This window comes from Pristiophorus japonicus, chromosome 2 (assembly GCF_044704955.1).
Source record: "Pristiophorus japonicus isolate sPriJap1 chromosome 2, sPriJap1.hap1, whole genome shotgun sequence".
In the NCBI taxonomy this organism is placed as follows: Eukaryota; Metazoa; Chordata; class Chondrichthyes; family Pristiophoridae; genus Pristiophorus; species Pristiophorus japonicus.
Genome location: NC_091978.1, coordinates 335,633,889 through 335,656,401, shown reverse-complemented (window position 1 = coordinate 335,656,401; position 22,513 = coordinate 335,633,889). Strand labels below are relative to the sequence as shown.

Here is a 22,513-nt window from a genome sequence, read left to right as displayed (position 1 = left end):
CCGTGGGAGCTGGGAAGACTTCATTCCTCCACAGGCTGCTGCTCCCCGGGGTGCTGCTGTGCCCCGGGTCCCCAGAGAGCAGCGCCGACCGAGCTGGAGCTGCAGCCTCAATCCACCCACAGGCAAGTCCCAGGCCCGGACCTCACACAGAGACCCTGCAGCCCCAGCCCCCACAGGCAAGCAGCCCTGCACAGAGGGGCCTAAGGGGGGGTGGGGGTTGAGCCGGTGGGGCGCTGCGGGCGGGGTGCTGAGGGATCCAGGGGCCGGCGGTTCGGAAGGGCCCCGCAGAGGAAGAGGCCGTTGGACGGGCCCCGCAGAGGAGCTGGTAGCGTCGGTCGGCGGCCATGGCAGCCGCAGGGGAGGCCGCTACGGAGGCCGCGGCAAGTGCGGCCGCTGGAGAGGCCATGACGGCCGCAGGAGAGGCGGCAAGTCAGGTGGCAGCGGAGGGGAGCAGAGGCTGCGATGGCGGGGGGCATCCGGAGCGGCGGAGAAGAAGATGGCGGCGGCATCATGTCGGAGCTGCAGGGCATCAAAGATGGCGGCGCCCAAGGAGAAGCCTCGTGGAATCCTCCTGCATCAAAGATGGCGCCTTAAAGAGGAAATGCACCCGGGAGTCTTAAAAGTGCCTTACAAAGAGGTGGTCCCCACAAAGGACTTCTGTTTGGCAGAGCGAGTCTAAAATGAGCTATGTTAATGTGAGATCGTGAATTTATAATAAGAATTACTTTTTTTATGCTGAATGGCCACTGTATTTGTGTAAAATAATGGATGAAGTACAATTAATGATAACGGCTATCAAGAAAATCAAGGTTCCGCTACCAGTCAATAACCAGTTAATGTACCAGATAATATGTACCATACTAACGCACTGTCTATGCCCACCTGCCTTCCGTTGGACAAGTGTGATGTTATGTAATGATGTGTGTATCGTTGTCCTGCGTCCAGGTGGGGGAGGGGGGGGGAAGGTGATGTTATGTAATGATGTGTGTATCGTCCCAGTATCTTAAATGTATTGTAAGTACTATGCCACACCACAGAGGGCACTGCGGTGGGAAACCCTGGTAGTACCTGTAACAAAGGCTATATAAGGCTGACCACCACACCTGGGAGGCACTCTGGAGCTGAACAATAAAGGACGAAGGTCACAGCAGTTAGACTTACACCAGACCGTGTGGAGTCAGTGATTTGTGTGCTACATACACCACACCCTCCACTTCCCAATACTTGCACGTGAAGGATGCCCATTGGGTGCCTGTGGAACTGTACCCTGGCACATGTCACTGAATACATAGGACGGAGAAGGTGACACTGTGGTGTCGGCCATGGTCTTACTTTAGTGGTTCCTTGCATAATGAGTTTCTTTTCCTATGCATAGCATACGTGGTGGGGGGTGGGGGGGGGGGAGATAAATAAAACACTTTACAATAAATATTAAATGTAAGACAATTCAAAATGACAGAGGCTGGATAATGGACGCCACTGTGGAATGGTGCAGGCTGCAGTGATCCAAAGTAATATTTCTATATTTTTGCCCTAACAGTAGAAATATTAAACTGCCAATAACCCTTTTTTAAAAATCTGCTGAGCAGTGATCACCTGTTGTATATTACACTGATGGTCACCATCTTGTATAACAGGAGCAGATAGAAACAAAAAATGGCAGAGAGGTGGGAAGTGTGTATGAAAGTTCCTTTCTCCTGTAGCAAAGCTAGTTGGTTGTTGGGTAATGCATGTCGCTGGTTATATGCTATCAACCTTCATCAATTTATTCAATGTGTGGGTCTGACCTAAATGTATTTTTGTAGCCGTTTCATATCCATGATTGTCCAGTCAGAACACAGCCCATTGTCTGTTTACATGTGATCATCCACAGGGTTACTTTTGCGAATTCACCCGAGGGTTTGCTGTTTAAAAATGTAATTTCCTCAATTACTAGAGAATAAAAAACAGTCTTACATGGAGGAAATGACTATTACTGAGAGCAGACAGGGTTTCTAAGTCAGTAACTCACTGTTTGTTGTAATGCAAGTCTGTTTATTAAAGACAATCTTTAAAGAGGGAAAGACTTCTTTATGATCTAGAGGCTTCTCTGTGGCACTCACCTATTTGCAGGTCTCTATACAATGAAGGGGCAATTAAGTTCCATAAGAATAATCTTACGTATGTGTGACAGAAACGGAGGTTTTATCGTTTGTTAAATCAGGAAACTTTATGACTTTAGATAGACAGGGTAAATGTTTTTTTTTAAGTGTCAGTCAGCAGTATGTCTAAGGGGACCTTACTGTATTGCTAACATGAAAACCGCAATGTGATTATCTAAACCAAACTCCAGGAGTTTTCAAGCTCGAGCTAAATCAAATTACTTATTTTTTGAAGGAGTGTGCCTATTTAATTTGCAGATTCCAATCAGAAGCATGATTTTGATTGCTGACAGGTGTCAAAGAGTGAGAGCTTATAGACAAGGTGTAGAACTACTGACCAACAGGAAATGCTTGAATCTCTTATCAGAACATGATTGATTTACAGCTCTTTATTCAGAGTCTGGGATGAGCTGGAAATATATATTGCAGCCTTTCCTCAACATTTTTCTGAAGTGACAGCTGGACTCTGCATTGGACAGGGATATCTCCTCAACCATATAGAAACATCTCATTGTGAAGTCTATCAAATATCTTTAATTTACACAGTCTGATGACCTGTAAATTGGAGAAAAGTGCTTTTCTCCAATTTACAGGTCATCAGACTGTGTAAGTTAAAGATATTTGAAACTCCTGTGGACAAGTCAGTTTTATTATTTTATAAGTATGTGCGCAATCGGTAACTTGCTCTGCTTCAATGCAATTACTTTATTTGTAAATAAATCTATTAGTTTTAAACGTAACAGTCTGATATTATGATATTAAGCACCTTTTGCAGTCTCCAGGTCAGCGTGTTGGGAATAGCATGTGGCCTCTGGTTCATTATACTACAATAAAAGGGTCATTGTTAATCCTGTGGCATGCTATCTCATTCAATGGCATACATATTGTGCACGTTCCCCACTGAGACTAAATCTGCTTATGGAAACCACCCTTTTTACCTCAGCAATCTTCAGGCATGTTGAGAAAGCCTGAATCAAACAGTATACATTATCAGTTTCTCCAAGAGGGTATCTGCAAGAACTTAGCTATCTTTTTAACCAAGCAACCCAGCTAGATATAGTGTACATAGAATTACTTAGAATATACGGCACAGAAACAGGCCATTTAGCCCAACCAGTCCATGCCGGCGCTTATGCTCCACTCGAGTCTCCTCCCATCCTTCCTCATCCAACAATCTGAATAACCCTTTATTCCCTTTTCCCTCATATGCTAATCTAGCCTCCCCTTAAATGCATCTATACGATTCATTTCAACCACTCCCTCTGGTCACGAGTTCCAAATTTTCACCATTCTCTGGGCAAAGAAGTTTCTTCTAAATTCCCTATTGGATTTCTTGGTGACTATCTTATATTGACAGCCTCTAGTTTTGCCCTTCCCCAGAAGTGGAAACAATTTCTCTCTGTTTAATCTATCAAAATCTTTATTTTAAGGACCTCTATTCAGTCACCCCTCAGCCTTCTCTTTTCATAGTTTTAGATTATTATGAAGCATTTATCTCACCTTATTTTTGCTTGTGTGTTATTTTGCCTATAGTAAATCTAAGCAAATAGTTTTAACCCGTTCACAGGAGCGAAATTTTCCACATTTCTAGGAGACCAGACAACCACCTATGCTGCAGCAAGTGATTTACTGCAATTTGTGGTTATTTGTTAAATAAATACACAGGTTTTGATTCATTAATCACTAGAGCTGCTTATGGAAAAGGTTGCACATCTGTAAACAGAAGAAAGGCTTTGGGGGAAAAAGTACTATTTGGAACAAGAATGTTATTAAGACAGAGATAGATGGTTTCTTAACCAATAAGGGAATAAGGGGTTATGGGAAGCGGGCAGGGAAGTGGACTTGAATCCATGATCGGATCAGCCATGATCGTATTGAATGGTGGAGCAGGCTTGAGGGGCCGTATGGCCTATTCCTGCTCCTATTTCTTTTTTCATATGTTCTTATTAGGTATAAAGCTGAAGTTGTTCCATTCTCCAGCAGTGTCATTCCTTACCTCAACAAGCAAAAATAATAGAAATGATAAATCTGAGTCAGTGTTACAGCCGTTAACAATTATTATACAAGATGGTTAATTTCAGAATAAATTAACTCATTTGAACTACTGCCATATATTACATAGAATAACTGATAACTGGTAGTAATGTTAAGTCTGCAGCTTCAAGCGGGAGTTTAGATTATACTGACTAACTCTTTGGGCCTCGTCACCACAGTTTACATCACTTGAAGCATTTGACAAGATTATATCCTAAAATATATGTGATAGCTGTTCAAGTACAGATAATTTGTATTGAACAATAAACAAAGTAAAAAATAGAAATAACATACAGGACAGTGAGTATCACCATAACACACTATAAAAATGAATAGTAAAGGTGGGAGGTGGAAGTTATGAATGAAACAATAGTTATTTATAGGCAGAGCAGACAAACTTAAGCCTAAAAATCTAGTCAACTGGAACATAGGAATGAACATACATTACAAACTTTATTTAAAAAGAACTTCAGTCTTGTGCACATTATATAAAATAACAGCTGGCCAGGAGTATCGGGCTTCTGTCTGTAATAATTTCAGTTTGACAATTTTATAAATCACTCAAACAAATTGAGAACTTCTAGATTTGTGTAAAACATATTGTGTGTGTGTGTGTGTGTGACGGGTTAAAAAAATTAATAGAAATAAAAAATGTTAAGTCAAATCTTACGTTTTTCCCCAAAAGGGCTACTGACGTAGTGACCTGGAGGGTCTGGATTGGCAGCTTAAGGGGCTAATTGAATAGTAGCATTGCTTAATGTGCTGATGTGATGAGAACCTGTGATTATTCCATCACGTGTAAGTTAGAATGACCTTTTAATGGATGCTGTAGCTAGGTTAGTAACATGCCATTGTAATCGCAAGGCATGACGGGTAGCTTGGCCATTTGTAAGCTCAAAATGTTAAAACTGCAGGTTTCAGCAATTTAGAACAAAGGACAATAAGTTGAACTTGTGACTTCAGATATGGTGGTTGAAGAACCACAGAAAGTGAGAAATAAAGGCTCTGAAACTGAAACATTTGAGATAACGCAAAGCATCTTTCAAAGCCTACGTGCTAGACTCTGTTCTAGTTATGGAAGAGGCATGGGCATAGACATTAACATGTCACATGGGCAGAGCCAACAGTTGAGCAGCTGTCAGTCACATACATATATGGATGTTTCTTATCTTTGTAAATTGTCAAGCTTCTGCCCAAACAAGTATAAAATCTGATGTAATTGTTCGATCGGAGAGAGTCTTTGCTAAAGTTCTCTCCCCTACATGCTTGTAATAAAGTTTCTCACATCTTAGCCTACCGGGTGGTTTCTTTCCACAACAATTTGGCGTAGTCAGCAGGATCCCCTGGTAGTACAGAAAACAGGGCACCGTTCCGGGACCAACAGACAAATAGGGTGAGTACATTAATTTTATACCACCCAGTGGTTAGGTCTGTGGACACAAAGTGGTCCCTTGGACTATCGGGGATCTCGAACTAAACGGAGTCCTAATGACTGTCATGTGAGAAAGAAGGGACAATGTTGCAAGTTTTGGGTTGCCGACAGTCAAGGTGGACCAGGGGAGGGAACTCAAAGGGTGTCTCTCTGGGGATAGGAGAGCCTTACGATTTAAAAGTTTGAAAGTTTTCAATTTGTATGAAAGTGTGTCTTTTTGTGTGGACATTTTCCTGACTGTATCTTAAAGAATTTTTCATTTGTCTGAAAGCCTGTCTTTTAAAGAAATCCTGTGTATGTTTGTTTTAGCTCCGCCCACCTTTTCAGACAGAGAGCAAAAAGCTTTTTTTAACCCTTTTGTCATGGATGTGGGAATTTTTACAAAAGTGTGGATAAATTGAGTTTTAAAATGTACATCATGTACCTAGAATTGAATTACATTTTAAGTTAGAAATGCAGATGTGGATTTATTTTCGTTATGAGTTATGGAGCTAATGAAATGCACAAAGGACGGTTTGTTTTACAAAAGATAAACGTCAGCCTTGAAGTTACAGTTGAGATATTTGAAACCTTTTCAGGGCTCTTAACTTGAAGTGCAGTTTTAAACCAGGTTTACAAACCCCAGAAATATCCAGCTAGCAATATAATAATGGCCAGGTCTATTTTAGTGGTGTTGGCTGAGTGAAAGTTGGGTCCTCAGGGATCCGTAACGGAGTATCTGTTAAATAAACATGACAAAGTAATAAAGAGAATGGAAAACGAAGGCTGGAATCCTGAATGGGCTCCCGACCGACATAAAGAATGGTGGAGTAAGGAAAGTAAAAACAAGGAGGAGAAAGATAAAGTGGTTCTTTGTCATGTCCACCTGAAAATGTGTAAGATCGGAGCCACACGGGAGGAGGAAAAAGAGGAGATAGTGGAACAGTTACACGGGAGAAGGATAAAGAACAGTTAAAAGGGCAAAGGTAGGCGACAAGTGTGGCGCTGTAATGAAGACAAGGTTAGTGCAAAGTGGAAAGAATAATCGAGATGAGGTTGATTGGAATGATTTAGAGCGGCAGTCAGCAAAATGGGAACACCATGATGACGAACCGTCAGTTTATGAGACAAAAAGTGAGGGTCTGTATCCATCATTAGATGAATTGGTCACGACAACATAAGGGTTAAGTCTGCCCCAATTGAAACTCGGCAGAGTCAGGTCCAAGACCCAAATGAGCAAAACCCACGGATGCTTATAACAACCATTCAAAAACCCTTTATACCAGGGGAAAAGCAATTCATTTTAGTAGATCTCCCGGTTCTTAGGGTGGCCATGGCAACCCAGAGTTTTGGCGGAGATTGGAGGAAATTATAGACATACACCAAATGCATCCAAAGGACATACATGTCCTAGGGAAGGCGAAATGCCCAAGGAGCATATGGGAGACTTGTATCCCGAATGTTTGGGGTGGAACTTGGACAGAAGCACAGGACCAAACTAATGAACAAAAAATAAAGTTTTTAAGGGAGAATTAAAGGCACATTTAGGGGCGGGCCAGGGTAATTGGGGGAGCATCATGGGTGTTGTGCAGAAGAATGATGAGACCACTACAGAATATACAGAAAGGAAGTTTAAGGCGTATGAGGAATTTTTGGGGTTGCCAAATCCCAGGAGGCACGATGTGATATTCTTAAAAATGTTAAAGGAGGGATTGAGCCCTTCAAATCAAGAAATTTTAGAAATGGGAATTACGGTAAGGAATATGTATGCTGTGGTGGTGGGTTGGGCCAGCAAGGTAGATAGAAAGAAAGAGAAAAAGCCTTCCAGGAAAGCAGCCACTACAGCTACTTGAGGAGGAAAAGGCGATTGGTTTAACTGCGGGAAGCCGGGCCACATGGCACAGGAATGTCTGCATGGAAGAGGTAAAACAGAGCGGAGAAAGGAAAGATCCACGGTGGAATGGGATCATTGCGAGAAAGTGGGAGGCGGGGGGGAGCCAAGCCGAGCCAAGGACAAACTCCCTGGCAGCAGACAGGGACAGCATCATCTGCACCCTCAATAACCACTCTCACATAGAAACATAGAAAATAGATGCAGGAGTAGGCCATTCGGCCCTTCGAGCCTGCACCATCATTCAATAAGATCATGGCTGATCATTCACCTCAGTACCCTTTCCTGCTTTCTCTCCATACCGTTTGATCCCTTTAGCCGTAAGGGCCATATCTAACTCCCTCTTGAATATATCCAATGAACTGGCATCAACAACTCTCTGCAGTAGGGAATTCCACAGGTTAACAACTCTGAGTGAAGAAGTTTCTCCTCATCTCAGTCCTAAATGGCTTACCCCTTATCCTTAGACTATGTCCCCTGGTTCTGGACTTCCCCAACATCGGGAACATTCTTCCTGCATCTAACCTGTCCAGTCCCGTCAGAATTTTATATGCTTCTATGAGATCCCCTCTCATCCTTCTAAACTCCAGTGAATACAGGCCCAATCGACCCACTCTCTCCTCATATGTCAGTCCTGCCATCCCGGGGATCAGTCTGGTGAACCTTCGCTGCACTCCTTCAATAGCAAGAACGTCCTTCCTCAGATTAGGAGGCCAAAACTGAACACAATATTCCAGGTGAGGCCTCACTAAGGCCCTGTGCAACTGCAGTAAGACGTGCCTGCTCCTAGACTCAAATCCCCTAGCTATGAAGGCCAACATACCATTTGCCTTCTTCACCGTCTGCTGTACCTGCATGTCAACTTTCAATGACTGATGTACCATGACACCCAGGTCTTGTTGCACCTCCCCTTTTCCTAATCTGCCACCATTCAGATAATATTCTGCCTTCATATTTTTGCCACCAAAGTGGATAACCTCACATTTATCCACAATATACTGCATCTGCCATGCGTTTGTCCACTCACCTAACCTATCCAAGTCATCCTCCTCCCAGCTCACACCGCCACCCAGCTTAGTGTCATCTGCAAACTTGGAGATATTACTCTCAATTCCTTCATATAAATCATTAATGTATATTGTAAATAGCTGGGGTCCCAGCACCGAGTCCTGCGGCACCCCACTTGTCACTGCCTGCCATTCTGAAAAGGACCCGTTTATTCCGACTCTCTACTTCCTGTCTGCCAACCAGTTCTCTATCCACGTCAGTACATTACCCCCAATACCATGTGCTTTAATTTAGCACACCAATCTCTTGTGTGGGACCTTGTCAAAAGCCGGATCAGATCCTAGTGATAATGAAACTGGCCTCTAAGGTCGATAAATAGGTAGATATACACTGCAGCATTGTTAGGGGGCCGGCAGTGTGAAATGTTAGTGGATACGGGAGCGGCTGTATCAATAACCAACCAACCTTTACCAACTACTAATAAGACAATTTACCTAACTGGGATAGGAAGCAAATCAGTTATGGCAAGAAGGAGTGAGTCACAATTGTTGCAATTGGGAGGATTTCTAATACTGGTCCACTTCCTTCTGGGTGCGTCCAAACAATGAGGGAACAATATTGGGAAGTGGGAGCTATAATTGACCCAGGACGATGTGGCGGACTGGCCGAGAAAGCACAGTTACGGACCGGGAGCCTTAGTCCAACTTACCGCCTGGGTGGCTTCCGCTACCCCCATGACCCGGGACTGAATGGCTGAGGGCGTCTTTGGGCTTGTGTGTTCCCAATTAACGGTGATATGGGCTCGACACAAACAAAGATTGTGGGAGGGTCAATATGACACCTGTTGTGGTCGAGGGAGAAACCCACAAACCACAAACAATATTCTATTAAACCAGAGTCAAGATCAGCAGTGCAGGCAATAGTTCAGGAATTACTGAAGGAAGGTATATTAAAAAAGACCACTTCAACAACGAACTCCCCAGTATGGCCGTTTAGGAAACCGGATGATTCTTACGATAGATTATACGGTGCTAAATAAATGCATCCCAAGACTGCACCCAATTGTAGCGAGCCCGGCCACAATTTTCAATGGCTTAAGCCCAGAACATAACATTTTTACAGTATTAGATGTCTCCAATGGATTTTGGAGCCTGCCCTTGGCTTCGGAGTCACAAAGCAAGTTTGCGTTCACTGTAGCAGACCAGCAGTGTACTTGGACTCGGCTGCCACAGGGATTCCACAATAGCCCCGCTATATTCCGCCAAGCCCGTACAGATTGTCAAGGACGGTGGATTAAACCCCACAGGTGCTATATTAACGGAAGGTGAGGGACATTAGTGTGAGGTAGCAGTAGAGGAAGAGGAATGTTGTGGGGTAAAAGATAGCCCACTTGAAGGGGAATGTGAAGTAATGTTTGTTGATGGTTCCAGGAAATTTACATGGGGTGGGCAGTTGTGAGGAAGGATGATCAGGTGGTCTGACAAGGGGCACTGGAACGAGGGGATTCCACCCAAGTAACGGAACTGGTAGCCCTCACTGAAGGCTTGCCAAGGGAAACAAGTGAATATTTACACCAATAGACAGTACGTGTTTGGCATAGTCCATGACTATATGGCCTCATGAGCCCGCAGGAGGTTTGTAACATCCTCAGGGGGGCCACATTAAACATGAAGCATTAGTGAAGGCACTGGTGAAGGCCGCAGGGCTCCCACTAGAGGTGGCAGTAGTTAAGGTAAAAGCGCATCAGAGGGGACTCAATTGGATATCGAAAGGAAAAGAATGGGCTGGCATGGAGGCTAAAGAGGTCGCCGAAAATATGCCCCCTTCTCCGGCCTCGGTGGCAGCTTGCGCCATCGGACCAGAGGAAGTAAATATGGTGCAGCTGCACAAAGATACATTAAAGGAAGAAAGAGAAGTATGGACGGGACATGGGGCAAAGGAAGATGTGACTGGAGTGTGGAAGTTGGAAGGGGCAGAACAGGTGGCAGCCCCTGAGTGTATCAGGCAGAATCTACTGGGAATCTATCAGTGATATACATCAGGGAAAGCATGGATGCTGCACTTATTAAGGAGGTACTGGTGGTGGCCAGGAATGGGCAGAGATGTGGCAAAGCACTGCCAGAGGTGCTTAGTCTGTGCGCAATATAACCCAGGGAAGGGAATAAAGGTCCGTATGGGAAATCAGCCAAGGCCGAAGGGACTGTGGGAGAATCTACAAATTGACTTCACCAGTCCCTTCCAAAGAGCAGAGGAAAAACCTACTGTCTGGTGATAACGAACCATTTCACCCATTGGGTGGAGGCCTTTTCAACTCAAAATTGTACTGCCGATACCTCTGCAAGAATTTTAGCAAGGGAAGTGAGACCTCGATGGGGGGGTCCCTCTGCAAATAAATTTGGACCAGGGGACCCACTTTACAGGTAGAGTCATGAAAAGGGCATGTCAGTTATTGGGGGTAAAACAGAGGTTCCACATATCTTACCACCCTCAAAGTTCCAGAATGGTAGAACGTATGAATAAGAACCTTGAAAACAGCTATAGCCAAAGCGATTGCAAGCACGGGTAAAAACTGGGTAGATGTCCTCCCGACCATAGTAATGAGGATGTTGGCAACCCCTAGCCGGACGATAGTTTTGCCCCAAACGAATTGATGACTGGGAGGGCTATGAGACTACCGGAAGGGGATAGTGAGGGATAGGATTACGCGATATGTAACAGAATTGTGCAAACAACTTCAAGAGAGTGGAAGTAAAACAGCAGCAAGAAGCAGCGGATCAGGATAGGCAAGTATCCATAGCCAAGCCATCGGGACTCCCTGAGGTTGGAGATGGTAATACATGTGTATACTTGGATACGTACGCTAGGTGGAAGTAGGTGGAAACTGTGGTCCCAGATTAAGCCATATAATTCACATTCTGTTTCTACCAACAGGAGGACTAGCTGCAAATCTCTTAATTATTTTATTTCTGATAAATCCATAGCTCAATGGCGGCCTGGTGGACGGCAATAGCAGTGATCACCCTCCTGACAATTGCAACAGCGTGGGAGGCACCCACAGTGCACATTGATAAGAGTACTTGTTTGCACCCAGGTCAATATGTGCAACTGCCACAGGGAGGACAAGGGGAGTAATTAAAGAAACCCAATATATGGATCACAGATCGGGTCACCTCACATTGCCATAAGACTAAGGTATGGAAAAGAAATCCTAAATGTAATATGGGGCAAGGAATCTGGGACTCTATCTGTGACAGCAACCATGAACTGTCCGCACCCGGACAACCGGTCCGATTGGAATGGCCTCCTTGCCCATCACGAAGGGCAAGACCAGGGTACAACACCCCACACGGCTGGTCATATGAACTCGAGATTTGTTCCGACACCACGCAAGCAGACGCCGTCAATCAGGTCTGGATCCCTGTCACCAGATCCAGAAGTGACAATTATACACAACTGCAAACTAGCTGGATACTAATAGATATGTACCGGCATATATGATGGTGTCAAGGGACTGGGACATTGGTTGTACTGCTGCTCGCCGCATCCAGGGCTGAGCGGAAAGGAGATGGGCGTGGTCATTAGTACCGTTAACATTGTAGCACGATGGACTAAATTACCCCTATTTATTTGAGAACCAGGACTTGAGGAACAATATTGCCAAGAATTGTGTAGCAATGTTATTAAGCGGTTGGGATGTACTGAACAAGATGTGGATATCAAAAGCCGTCACGGTGTCACGCCACGGTGCCTCCTCCAGCGGATAGCATGATCAGGGTCAGGGGCCCAAAGGCTCGATTATATGATGTAACTATAGTCACTTTAGAAGTAACCTATAACCTCAGCAGTATAGTGCCGGCATTGGAGGCCCTTTGTAATAATCACCCAGCATTAATTACCTGGATGAAACATAAATTGCAGCGATTACTTAGTGATTATAAGGACCGCATAGCCCCCAAAGTAGGGACCCCCAAGGGGCGGCTTGGGGGAAGTAGAGGGCTTGTTTGGAAGTCCCAACTCGGTCCTAAATTCATGGCAAATCACGGGCCTGGCTAGCTATGCCTCCTGGGTGATGCAGGAAAGTGCCAAGAACCTGTGGTTCTCAGCCCAGGATATGGAGTATGCACTTACAGCAGTAGAAGTGCAGGGAACAAGGTTACACAGAGGTATAGAAGACCTAGGGAAAGCCGTAATAATGGCAACAGATTTACAGTCCATGTGACATGCTGACTCGGGACTTGATTGATAGTGTGGAATCAGACACTGAAAACTTCAGGTTCAGGACAGTATCCTGGCATGCGTATGGGGAAGTCAGGAGTTTAGATCTGACGAATGTGGAGGAAAATAAACAGGATCTGTTGGTAACACGACCCGCAAGTGGGGGGTCAACTGACACGTTTAAGTTCTTAATGATGATACCACAGGCACACAAGAGTGGGACGTATTCAGGGGGATATAAATTTGAATCTCTGGAAGTGGTCAGAGACAAGTTGGTTTATCAAGTAGGGACACGTGAGCATACCGTACTAGGCACCAATAACACCCTCCTTATGACCACAGGCGAGTGCTGCACCGGATCGCAGCACTACATAGTGAAAGTGCAATACCCTGAAACCTATAGATAATAACTCTGCAGTAGTGATAACAGTCGAGCCTCTAGAAGGTGCTTCCAGGGCAGTACAAGCATCTCCGACCCAGTGGTGTCTTCTGTCCGATAAAAGGAACTACCTCTACGGAGGATTGAGAAGTGCGAATAATTATATCTTCTGTCTCCAAATCTCAGACTCCTTCACCTTGGGAGACTTCCACCTGGCAGGTAGAGCCCTCACCGGCCCGGTCTTTAGCCCATGGTGAGATAATGAGCTGGATGTGGATGACACACCAGGGAAGGCACTCGAGCCGTAATAGAGAAGTCCTGACCACAACAATGAGATACATCCGTCAAAGTCGGCAGATCATCGCTAGGGGACAGGTTCAGGTAGAGTTGGCCAAAGAACCGTCAAGGCACTGGAGGACTCCGCCACCGATAGGTCAAAATTGCACTGCCAATCAGGCCGAATGCAGTATAATTGGTGGGAGATATGGAGAATGGCAGCCGCCATTGCTTCAGTGCTCGACCTGGTTATTAGCCTGTGCATCTGTTGCTATCAAAGACTGATGGTGTCACGAGCAGCGCAGATGGTAGTGATGTCAAACAAAGGGTACGCCCCAGTGTCCGTAGTCACAGAACCGCTCCCAGAGAAGGAGGGACCAATGAATCAGTAAGTCATATAGATCTGACCCATATATGGTTTCAAGCTTAGCCAGTGTCACCAAGACATCGGTAAAGCCGTAAGAGAACCTTGAAATTTATGAATTTGACACCTGCGGAAGTCCAGTAGAATCCCTGGACAATCTCACGGGTAGAGAATTCGGGGCTAGAATGTCCTACCTGGATCAGACAAGGTCTGATCAGGGAGGCCAATAGAAGAGGCTGATGTGGCGACCTGGAGGGTCTGGAGTTGGCTTAAGGGGCTAATAGGATAGCAGCATTGCTTAATGTGCTGATGTGATGAGAACCTGTGATTATTCCATCACGTGTAAGCCAGAATGACCTTTTAATGGATGCTGTAGCTACGTTAGTAACATGCCATTGTAATCGCAAGGCATGACGGGTAGCTTGGCTATTTGCAAGCTCAAAATGTTAAAACTGCAAGCTTCAGCCGTTTAGAACAAAGGACAATAAGTTGAACTTGTGGCTTCAGATATGGTGGTTGAAGAACCACAGATGTAAAGGCTTTGAAACTGAAACATTTGATAACGGAAAGCATCTTTCAAAACCTACGTGCTACTCTGTTCTAGTTATGAAAGAGACATGGGCATAGACATTAATCTGTCACATGGGCAGAGCCAACAGTTGAGCAGCTGTCAGTCACAGACATATATAGATGTTTCTTATCTTCGTAAATTGACAAGCTTCCGCTTCTGCCCAATCATGTATAAAATCTGATGTAATTGTTCGATTGGAGAGAGTCTTTGCTAAAGTTCTCTTCTCTGCATGCTTGTAATAAAGTTTCTCACATCTTAGCCTACTCATGACTCTAGGTGGTTTCTTTCCACAACAGCTACTGACAGCAAAACTCATTCCTCGAGTTAAAAAGTTCTGCTTGTCTCACAAAATGGAAAATATTTTTCCCAATTTGCCACACAATTGTAATGCCAACTGTTTACTTTTCAGTTTAATACTTTATATAGGTTGTTACGCAAAGGCAACCCGCGCTTGTACGTTGACTTGTTTTTCTTTCTTTATTTCCACTGAACTACTTACCAGAGTCCATAGTGCTACCGTGCTTCCCAATGCCAGACTAACTCGCAGCCAGTTGGGATTTGTGTAGTCAGGTTTCCTTGCAGTGAAAGCAGAACGAGTCAGCACTGAAAACAGAAAACATGCTTGCTTACTAAACTAGCCAAACCATTCCTGCAACAACTTTCTGTTCAGTTTACTAAGAAATAGAATTCTTCCATATTTATACCTCAGCACCTTTGATGCATAGTGTGTATTCTGCGCTGAAATTCAGGAAAAACTTTTTTTTTGTGCATGCAATTACATAATTTTACTTTGCAATTGTGAAGTACATGCAAAAATGTTGAGATAGAAAAAGTGTGCATGAAAAATTCTGCGGCTATACTGAATATCTTTGACATCTGGACTCGGGGAAACCATTTTCCCCAACTTCAACTGCTGTCCAGTGACCCTTGCTGGAAAATGTACATGTCCAGAAATTGGACATGATCAGTCTTGGCTGCAATGGCCTCCAAGATTGAATAGACTGACTGGACTCACTTGAAAACAGATCACTGGAAAAGGGTTCATGAAATCATAGCTCAACATAAGTCACTATCTCCAGGAGAGAAAAAAGTGGGTGGCAAGGGGAGAAAAGAAGCTTAAAATGAATATTTTTGAACCTCATTTCACTATTTTTGAACTTCACTTCCTTCACATATTAATTTAGATTTCACAAATGAAGGTGACTAGAAAACTCACAATTCATGGAAAAGTTCAAGGGAATTATAGGCTCGTATGGAGCTTTGATTACTTTGTGCCAAACAATCTTTTTTGGTTGTTTCATTTGCAGATGTATATGGGTCTGATGGTTACTAAAGTTCATATGGAACCAAACAGCACACAAGAAAATATTATTTTTAAAGCTGCAATACACTCTGTACTTAAAAATGTGACAATAGAAAATGTCAGGTTTTAATATGGGTCATTGTTAATGTTTTCAGCATATTTCTATTTCTAAGCACTCTTAAAAGTTTTCTCTTTATAGTGGATAGAATCAAAGTTGCTTCAATTCTGGTTTTATGCAGACCAGAATTTAAATAAATGATAAAGCAAGGCAAAAATACAAATTCCAATCTGACATTTTAAGTGAGCGTGCTAGGCTATTTGATGTGATTCTATTAATGATTTCTGTTGCTTTTCCTTGGAGATCGGGCTCTATTGCTTTCATGGAGTCAAGTCCATCTGAGAACTAACAAAACAAGCCCAGCAGAGGTGAACAAATGTAGGATAGTGTACCGTGACATACTAAATAGCTTAGCATAAGCATAAAGCATGATGGGTTAGCATACAAAGTGGGGAAACATAGAAACATAGACATAGAAAATAGGTACAGGAATAGGCCATTCGGCCCTTCGAGCCTGCACCATCATTCAATATGATCATGGCTGATCATGCAACTTTAGCACCCCGTTCCTGCTTTCTCTCCATACCCCTTGATCCCTTTAGCCGTAAGGGCCACATCTAACTCCCTTTTGAATATATCTAATGAATTGGCCTCAACAACTTTCTGTTATTTTCCCCCTTCTAATTAAACCCTGTGTCCTCCTCTGCTGAATTCTAAATTTCTCCCAGTCCTCAGGTTTGCTGCTTTTTATGGCCAATTTATATGCCTCGTTCTTGGATTTAACACTATCCTTAATTTCCCTTGTTAGCCACAGACCGGGATCTACAATTGTTGAAGTTCATCCATGTGATCCTTAAATATCTGCCATTGCCTATCCACCGTCAACCCTTTAAGTATCATTCGCTACTCTATCCTAGCCAATTCACATCTCATACCATCGAAGTTACCTTTCTTTAAGTTCAGGACCCTAGTCTCTGAATTAACTGTGTCACTCTCCATCTTAAATTAAGAATTCTACCAAATTATGGTCACTCTTCCCCAAGGGGCCTCGCACAACAAGATTGTTAATTAATCCTCTCTCATTACACAACACCCAGTCTAGGATGGCCAGCTCTCTAGTTAGTTCCTCGACATGTTGGTCGAGAAAACCATCCCTAATACACTCCAGGAAATCCTCCTCCACCGCATTGCTACCAGTTTGGTTAGCCCAATCTATATGTAGATTAAAGTCACCCATGATAACTGCTGCACCTTTATTGCACGCTTCCCTAAATCCCTATTTCTTGTTTGATGCCATCCCCAACCACTTGGTGGTCTGTACACAACTCCCACGAGCGTTTTCTGCCCTTTGGTGTTCCGCAGTTCTACCCATACAGATTTCACATCATCCAAGCTAATGTCCTTCCTTACTATTGCATTAATCTCCTCTTTAACCAGCAACACCATCCCACCTCCTTTTCCTTTCTGCCTATCCTTCCTGAATATTGAATACCCCTGGATGTTGAGTTCCTAGCCTTGGTCACGCTGGAGCCATGTCTCCATAATACCAATTACATCATATCCGTTAACAGCTATCTGCGCAGTTAAGTAAAAACGGAAAATGTTGTAAATAGGGTTCGCATGCAGAGGGGTGTGGAGAATTAGAATCAAGGAGGCGGAGATAACACAGAACAAAGACAGTTATAGTGTGAAGTTTAGTTCAGATAATAAGTATGGAATGATTCAGCAACCTTAAGGACTAGTACAGATAAAGCATTGGCCCCTCATCTCACAGCTTTGTACTGAAACCAGTCATGCGACATCTGCTCAGTCAATATGAATGACAGTTGCAGATAAAAGGAACAGTACTAGTAGGTGTGTCTCGAGAAAAGTATAAATGTGTAACAAAAATAAGGTGAACTTTGTTTGGAAAACCTTGACTGGTGAGCTCCTAGTCCCCGATGACACTCCTACGGGTGAGTGTGTAGATATACAGCTTGCTAGTATTAATCGTGCGCTTTTCACGAAAATCTATGTCAAGTTAATGACTCCTGGGTTTCAAACCTTTATTTACGGATTGTGGATCACTCCGATAACAAGAAAATTTAAGTGACAGGCAACCCAGGAACCGAAGATCTCCTGTTTTTGTGCGGTGCAATCAGCTGCTTGAGCTAGCAATCTGCCCAACTACTCTTGCTGGTGGTCAGGTTATCAGATTTTTTAAAGAAGAATCAAAGACATGCGGGGATGCGAGGTTCAGTTTTCCACTCTGTTGAATTACAATTTCAGCTGTATCATTGTGAGTAGTTGAGAACACGAGGGATGGTTGTTCCTAGGCCGCTCTTGCGCAACATAAAGTGGCCATGAATGTTTTGCATTGAAATAGCTATCACATCAACAACTGGATCACCAATAGTCCTCTGTGAACAAAACAGGGTCAAATAAATTTCCAGCCAAACATCAAAGCCCCCTAAAAGGGGCTTTCTCACTATGAAATATGTTTGGAAAATATTTTTAGCCTCTTGTTTATATACAATGCAGTAACTAAATCATACTAAAGCATCGTGCTGTCATCAAGGTGATAGGACATGCAGTCATTCATAATCCTCTTCCATTCCCTGACTTCAATAAACAGCAGTATGCTGAATATATGTTCATGAAGACACAAGATCAGAGTTCACGGGGTTGGGGGTAATATATTAGTGTGGATAGCGGATTGGCTAACTAACAGAAAACAAAGAGTTGGGATAAATGTGTCATTTTCAGGTTGGCAAACTGTAATTAGTGGGGTGCCACAAGGATCGGTGCTGGGGCCTCAACTATTTACAATTTATATTAATGACTTGGATGAAGGGACCGAGTGTAAAGTAGCCAAATTTGCTGCTGAAACAATGATAGATGGGAAAGCAAGTTGCGAAGAAGATGCAAAGAATCTACAAAGGGATATAGATAGGTTAAGTGAGTGGGCAAAAATTTGGCAGATGGAGTATAATGTGGGAAAATGTGAGGTTTTCCATTTTGGTCGGAAAAATTAAAAAGCTAAATATTATTTGAATGGGGAGAGATTACAAAATGCTGTGGTACAGAGAGATCTGGGACTCCTTGTACATGAAATCAAAAAGTTAGCATGCAGGTACAGCAAATAATTGGCAGTTTTGGGGGAGGGGAAACGGAGGTGCTGTTTTATTTTGTGACATACTTGAGACAGTCCTTCAGAAATTAATCCAGGTCTAAATATTTTAAAACTCTCTGTACAATGAATTACATTGGCTGTTATAGAGGCAAATGCAGCCCCATTCAGCACATAATCTCAACAGCCAGTGAGCTGCAGTTGTTCAGGGAGAGTCAGCTAAGAGATCTCACTGCTCCGAGTACCATGGGATCGTTCACATCCAAGTGAACTAGCAGACAGGCCTCAGTTCAGCACCTCTGACAAGGCAGCTTAGACAATAAGAAGAATGACCTGGCCAAAGTATAGGCGGAACAATGGTAGATGAAATTTAAGCAACAAATGTTGAGTATTGCACGTCAGAAGGAAAAATGGGCAATACATGTACTCCATCAATGGTGTGGAAATGGCTACGGTTGGGAGTTCAGAAAGACCAAGGAGTTTTTGTAGATTCTGCACTCAATGTCCAATCAATGCAGTGCAGCAATCAATGAAACCGTTGAGATGTCAGAGGAATTTGAGATCAGATTGTACTTAACTGGTCCCACCACACCTGGAGTAATGTCCAGTTCTGGTCACAGAGACACAAGGGAGGCAGTGGAAGAGAGCCACAAGGATGATCACCAGTCTAAGAGGGCTGAGTTATGTGGAGCAACTGGAGCGACTTGGGCTTTTCAGCCTTGAAATAAGTTAGAATCATAGCCATTTGAGCCTGCTCTGCCACTCAGTGAGATCATGGCTGATCATGTATCTTAACTTCAGACCTTCCTGCACTATCCCATATCACTTGATTCCCTGAGTATCCAAAAATCTATTGATCTCTTTGAAATAGATGTCCAATTTGTGTATACACACACACACACAAAATTCCCTTTTCAGATACACATACAATTTCCCTTTTCAAAGTTACTACTGAATCTGCTTCCATCACCCTTTAAAGCAAAACATTCCAGACCATAAAAACTCAGTGTAAAAGCAAATCTCATCACCCCTTTGGAAGTTATGAAAGGTGAGCTTTTAGAGACATTATAAAAATGTATGGAAAAGATAAGTATAGAAATTAAATCAAATCGCAAGCTTAGGACGATGAGACACAGGTTGACACTAGTAAAGGATATGGTGACCATGCGCCCTCATTTTTCCATTGACAATCCCCAGAAAAGGTAATGTGTCCCCAGGAAACCAATGTCCCCAGTTCACAAAACTCGTCCCCGAATAGACAAGAACCACATAAATTGGAATATATGCATATCATACCATCAGCCATAATCAGTTTCAGGTCAATGAACTGAACAGTGTTATTGTATTATGTATAAACGCTATCTAATGCACTTCAATACATGTAGTATGATGTCACATCTGTGGTAAGTATATACACATTTGTAGTGTATGTGTGCAATTGTTAAAATACAGGCTGCTAAAATGTTTTGCCTCGCTACACTGTGCAAGCTATATTTTCCATGTTGGCTACTTTCCTGTGCTCCCACCTTGTGAGTCCCCAGATTTGGTTTAGAAAACATGGTCACCCGAGTAAAAGAACAAATTTAGGATCAATATCAGGAAGTTGAACAAATAAATACATGGAACAGATAGGAGTGGAGACAAAAACTGTGGAATTACCGAAGAACCAACTGGATGTTGCAATGGGTGAGGGGAGGAAAGCGAAAAAGTTTAGGGTCTTTGGAGATGGATGCAGGAAGATGAGTTGAATGGCCAGTACCCTTTGACACTACAACACTCCCATCATAGTGCAGTGGAGAGCCAGCCTAGATTAGGTAGTTATGTCCCAGGATGGAGGTTGGACCCAAGAGGGTTACATTGGCACCTATGTAAATTTACGGTCATCCAAATCTCAGCTGCCCGTGTCCCAACTCGCATCATTCCATTCACCCTCACCCCTGTGCCCGCTACATCGGTTCCTGGTTAAGCAACGCCTCGATTTCAAAATTCTCATCCTTGTTTACAAATCCCTCCATGGTCTCGTCTCCTCCCGATCTCTAATCTCCTCCTGCCCCACAAACGCTCTGAGATGTCTGCGCTCCTCTAATTCTGCCCTCTTGAGCATCCCTGATTATAATCGCTCAACCATGGCAGTACCTTCAGCAGCCAAGGCTCCAAGCTCTCGAGTTCCCTGCCTACACCTCTTCGCCTCCCTATCCTCCTTTAAGACGCTCTTTAAACCTACCTCTTTGACCAAGCTTTTGATCATCTGCCCTAATTTCTCCTCATGTGGCTCGGTGTCAGTCTTTTTGTCTTATACTACTGTGGGACGTTTTAAAGGCGCTATATAAATACAAGTTGTTGTTGATGCGACTGGCCTCGATCAAGGGCCGACCGGTCTCCAATGACAATGTCACCTCGGGATCTCCAATGACAATGTCACCCCTCGGGGCCTCCTCTACCCTCAACACCACACCGTCCGAGCGGGCCCAGGGCTCCGCGTTACGTGCTCCTCACCTCGCCAAACATCGGCCGACCTCAGGAGAGCGCGAGACGCCGACATGTTGTACCCGCCAACCTTCCAACCAACTCCCGCCGCGCGCAGACCCGAGCAATCGATTCACAGAAGCACGGCCAGTGGGCGGGGATTGCGCCTGCCACTCAGAGCCGTGTCACGTGGCCATTCAAAACCCCCGGCGGCTGAGCCAAGACTGTCCATCCGGGGAAATGTAAGCAGTGCTGCAAGAGCAGTTTCAACATGTTAGGGCCGTCTGATAGGTGACCTTAATTATAAACCGTTCTATCCGAGACAGTTTGCATAGCCCCCTTTCCATGGCCGGTGCGCAGCGCAGCACAGGGATTGGAGTGTGTACTCGACGGGGGATGGGAAACATTACAGGAACAGAAGAATAGGAGTAGGCCATTCAGCCCCTCGAGCTTGCCACCATTCAGTGGGATCATGGTTGATCTGTGAACCAACTCTAATATTATTTAAATTGTTACATTTCCTTTGTCTTACGTTTTAGGTTTTATTAATTGTGCCCCTCTAAAAAGGGGGCACATTTATTAGATCTTAAGGGTTCAATTAAAATAGGCATAGTCACTCATTTGCAAGCTGGCTATGTCCTCAAAGTGAGCAGGATAAAGGTAATTAGTTTAAATAATCACATCATTCTTTGCACTTGGCAAACGAAGACTTTCTTAAGGGGCTGGGAGGTGTTGCTACAGTTGTACAGGGCCTTGGTGAGGCCACACCTAGAGTATTGTGTACAGTTTTGGTCTCCTAACTTGAGGAAGGACATTCTTGCTATTGAGGGAGTGCAGTGAAGGTTCACCAGACTGATTCCCGGGATGGCGGGACTGACATATCAAGAAAGACTGGATCAACTGGACTTGTATTCACTGGAGTTCAGAAGAATGAGAGGGGATCTCATAGAAACGTTTAAAATTCTGACAGGTTTAGACAGGTTCGACGCAGGAAGAATGTTCCCAATGTTGGGGAAGTCCAGAACCAGGGGTCACAGTCTAAGGATAAGGGGTAAGCCATTTAGGACTGAGATGAGGAGAAACTTCTTCACCCAGAGAGTGGTGAACCTGTGGAATTCTCTACCACAGAAAGTTGTTGATGCCAATTCACTAAATATATTCAAAAAGGAGTTAGATGTAGTCCTTACTACTAGGGGGATCAAGGGGTATGGCGAGAAAGCAGGAATGGGGAACTGAGGTTGCATGTTCAGCCATGAACTCATTGAATGGCAGTGCATGCTCGAAGGG

The 22,513-nt window shown here is 43.9% G+C and overlaps 1 protein-coding gene across 2 annotated transcripts in view; it reads right to left on the bottom strand.

Annotated features, from left to right (window-relative positions):
- Nucleotides 1–21,381, bottom strand: part of ndufc1 (NADH:ubiquinone oxidoreductase subunit C1) — a 30,177-nt gene extending 8,796 nt beyond the window's left edge. The window contains exons 1-2 of one of the 2 annotated variants that reach the window (XM_070865534.1): nucleotides 21,257–21,381; nucleotides 14,790–14,893 (exon numbers count right to left, since the gene is read on the bottom strand). In XM_070865534.1, the coding sequence (XP_070721635.1) occupies nucleotides 14,790–14,893; nucleotides 21,257–21,302 (150 nt within the window). In that variant the 5' untranslated portion in view covers nucleotides 21,303–21,381. The remainder of the gene's footprint in view (nucleotides 1–14,789; nucleotides 14,894–21,256) is intronic. The other variant, XM_070865523.1, reaches the window with a different exon arrangement.
- Nucleotides 21,382–22,513: the final 1,132 nt, after the last annotated feature.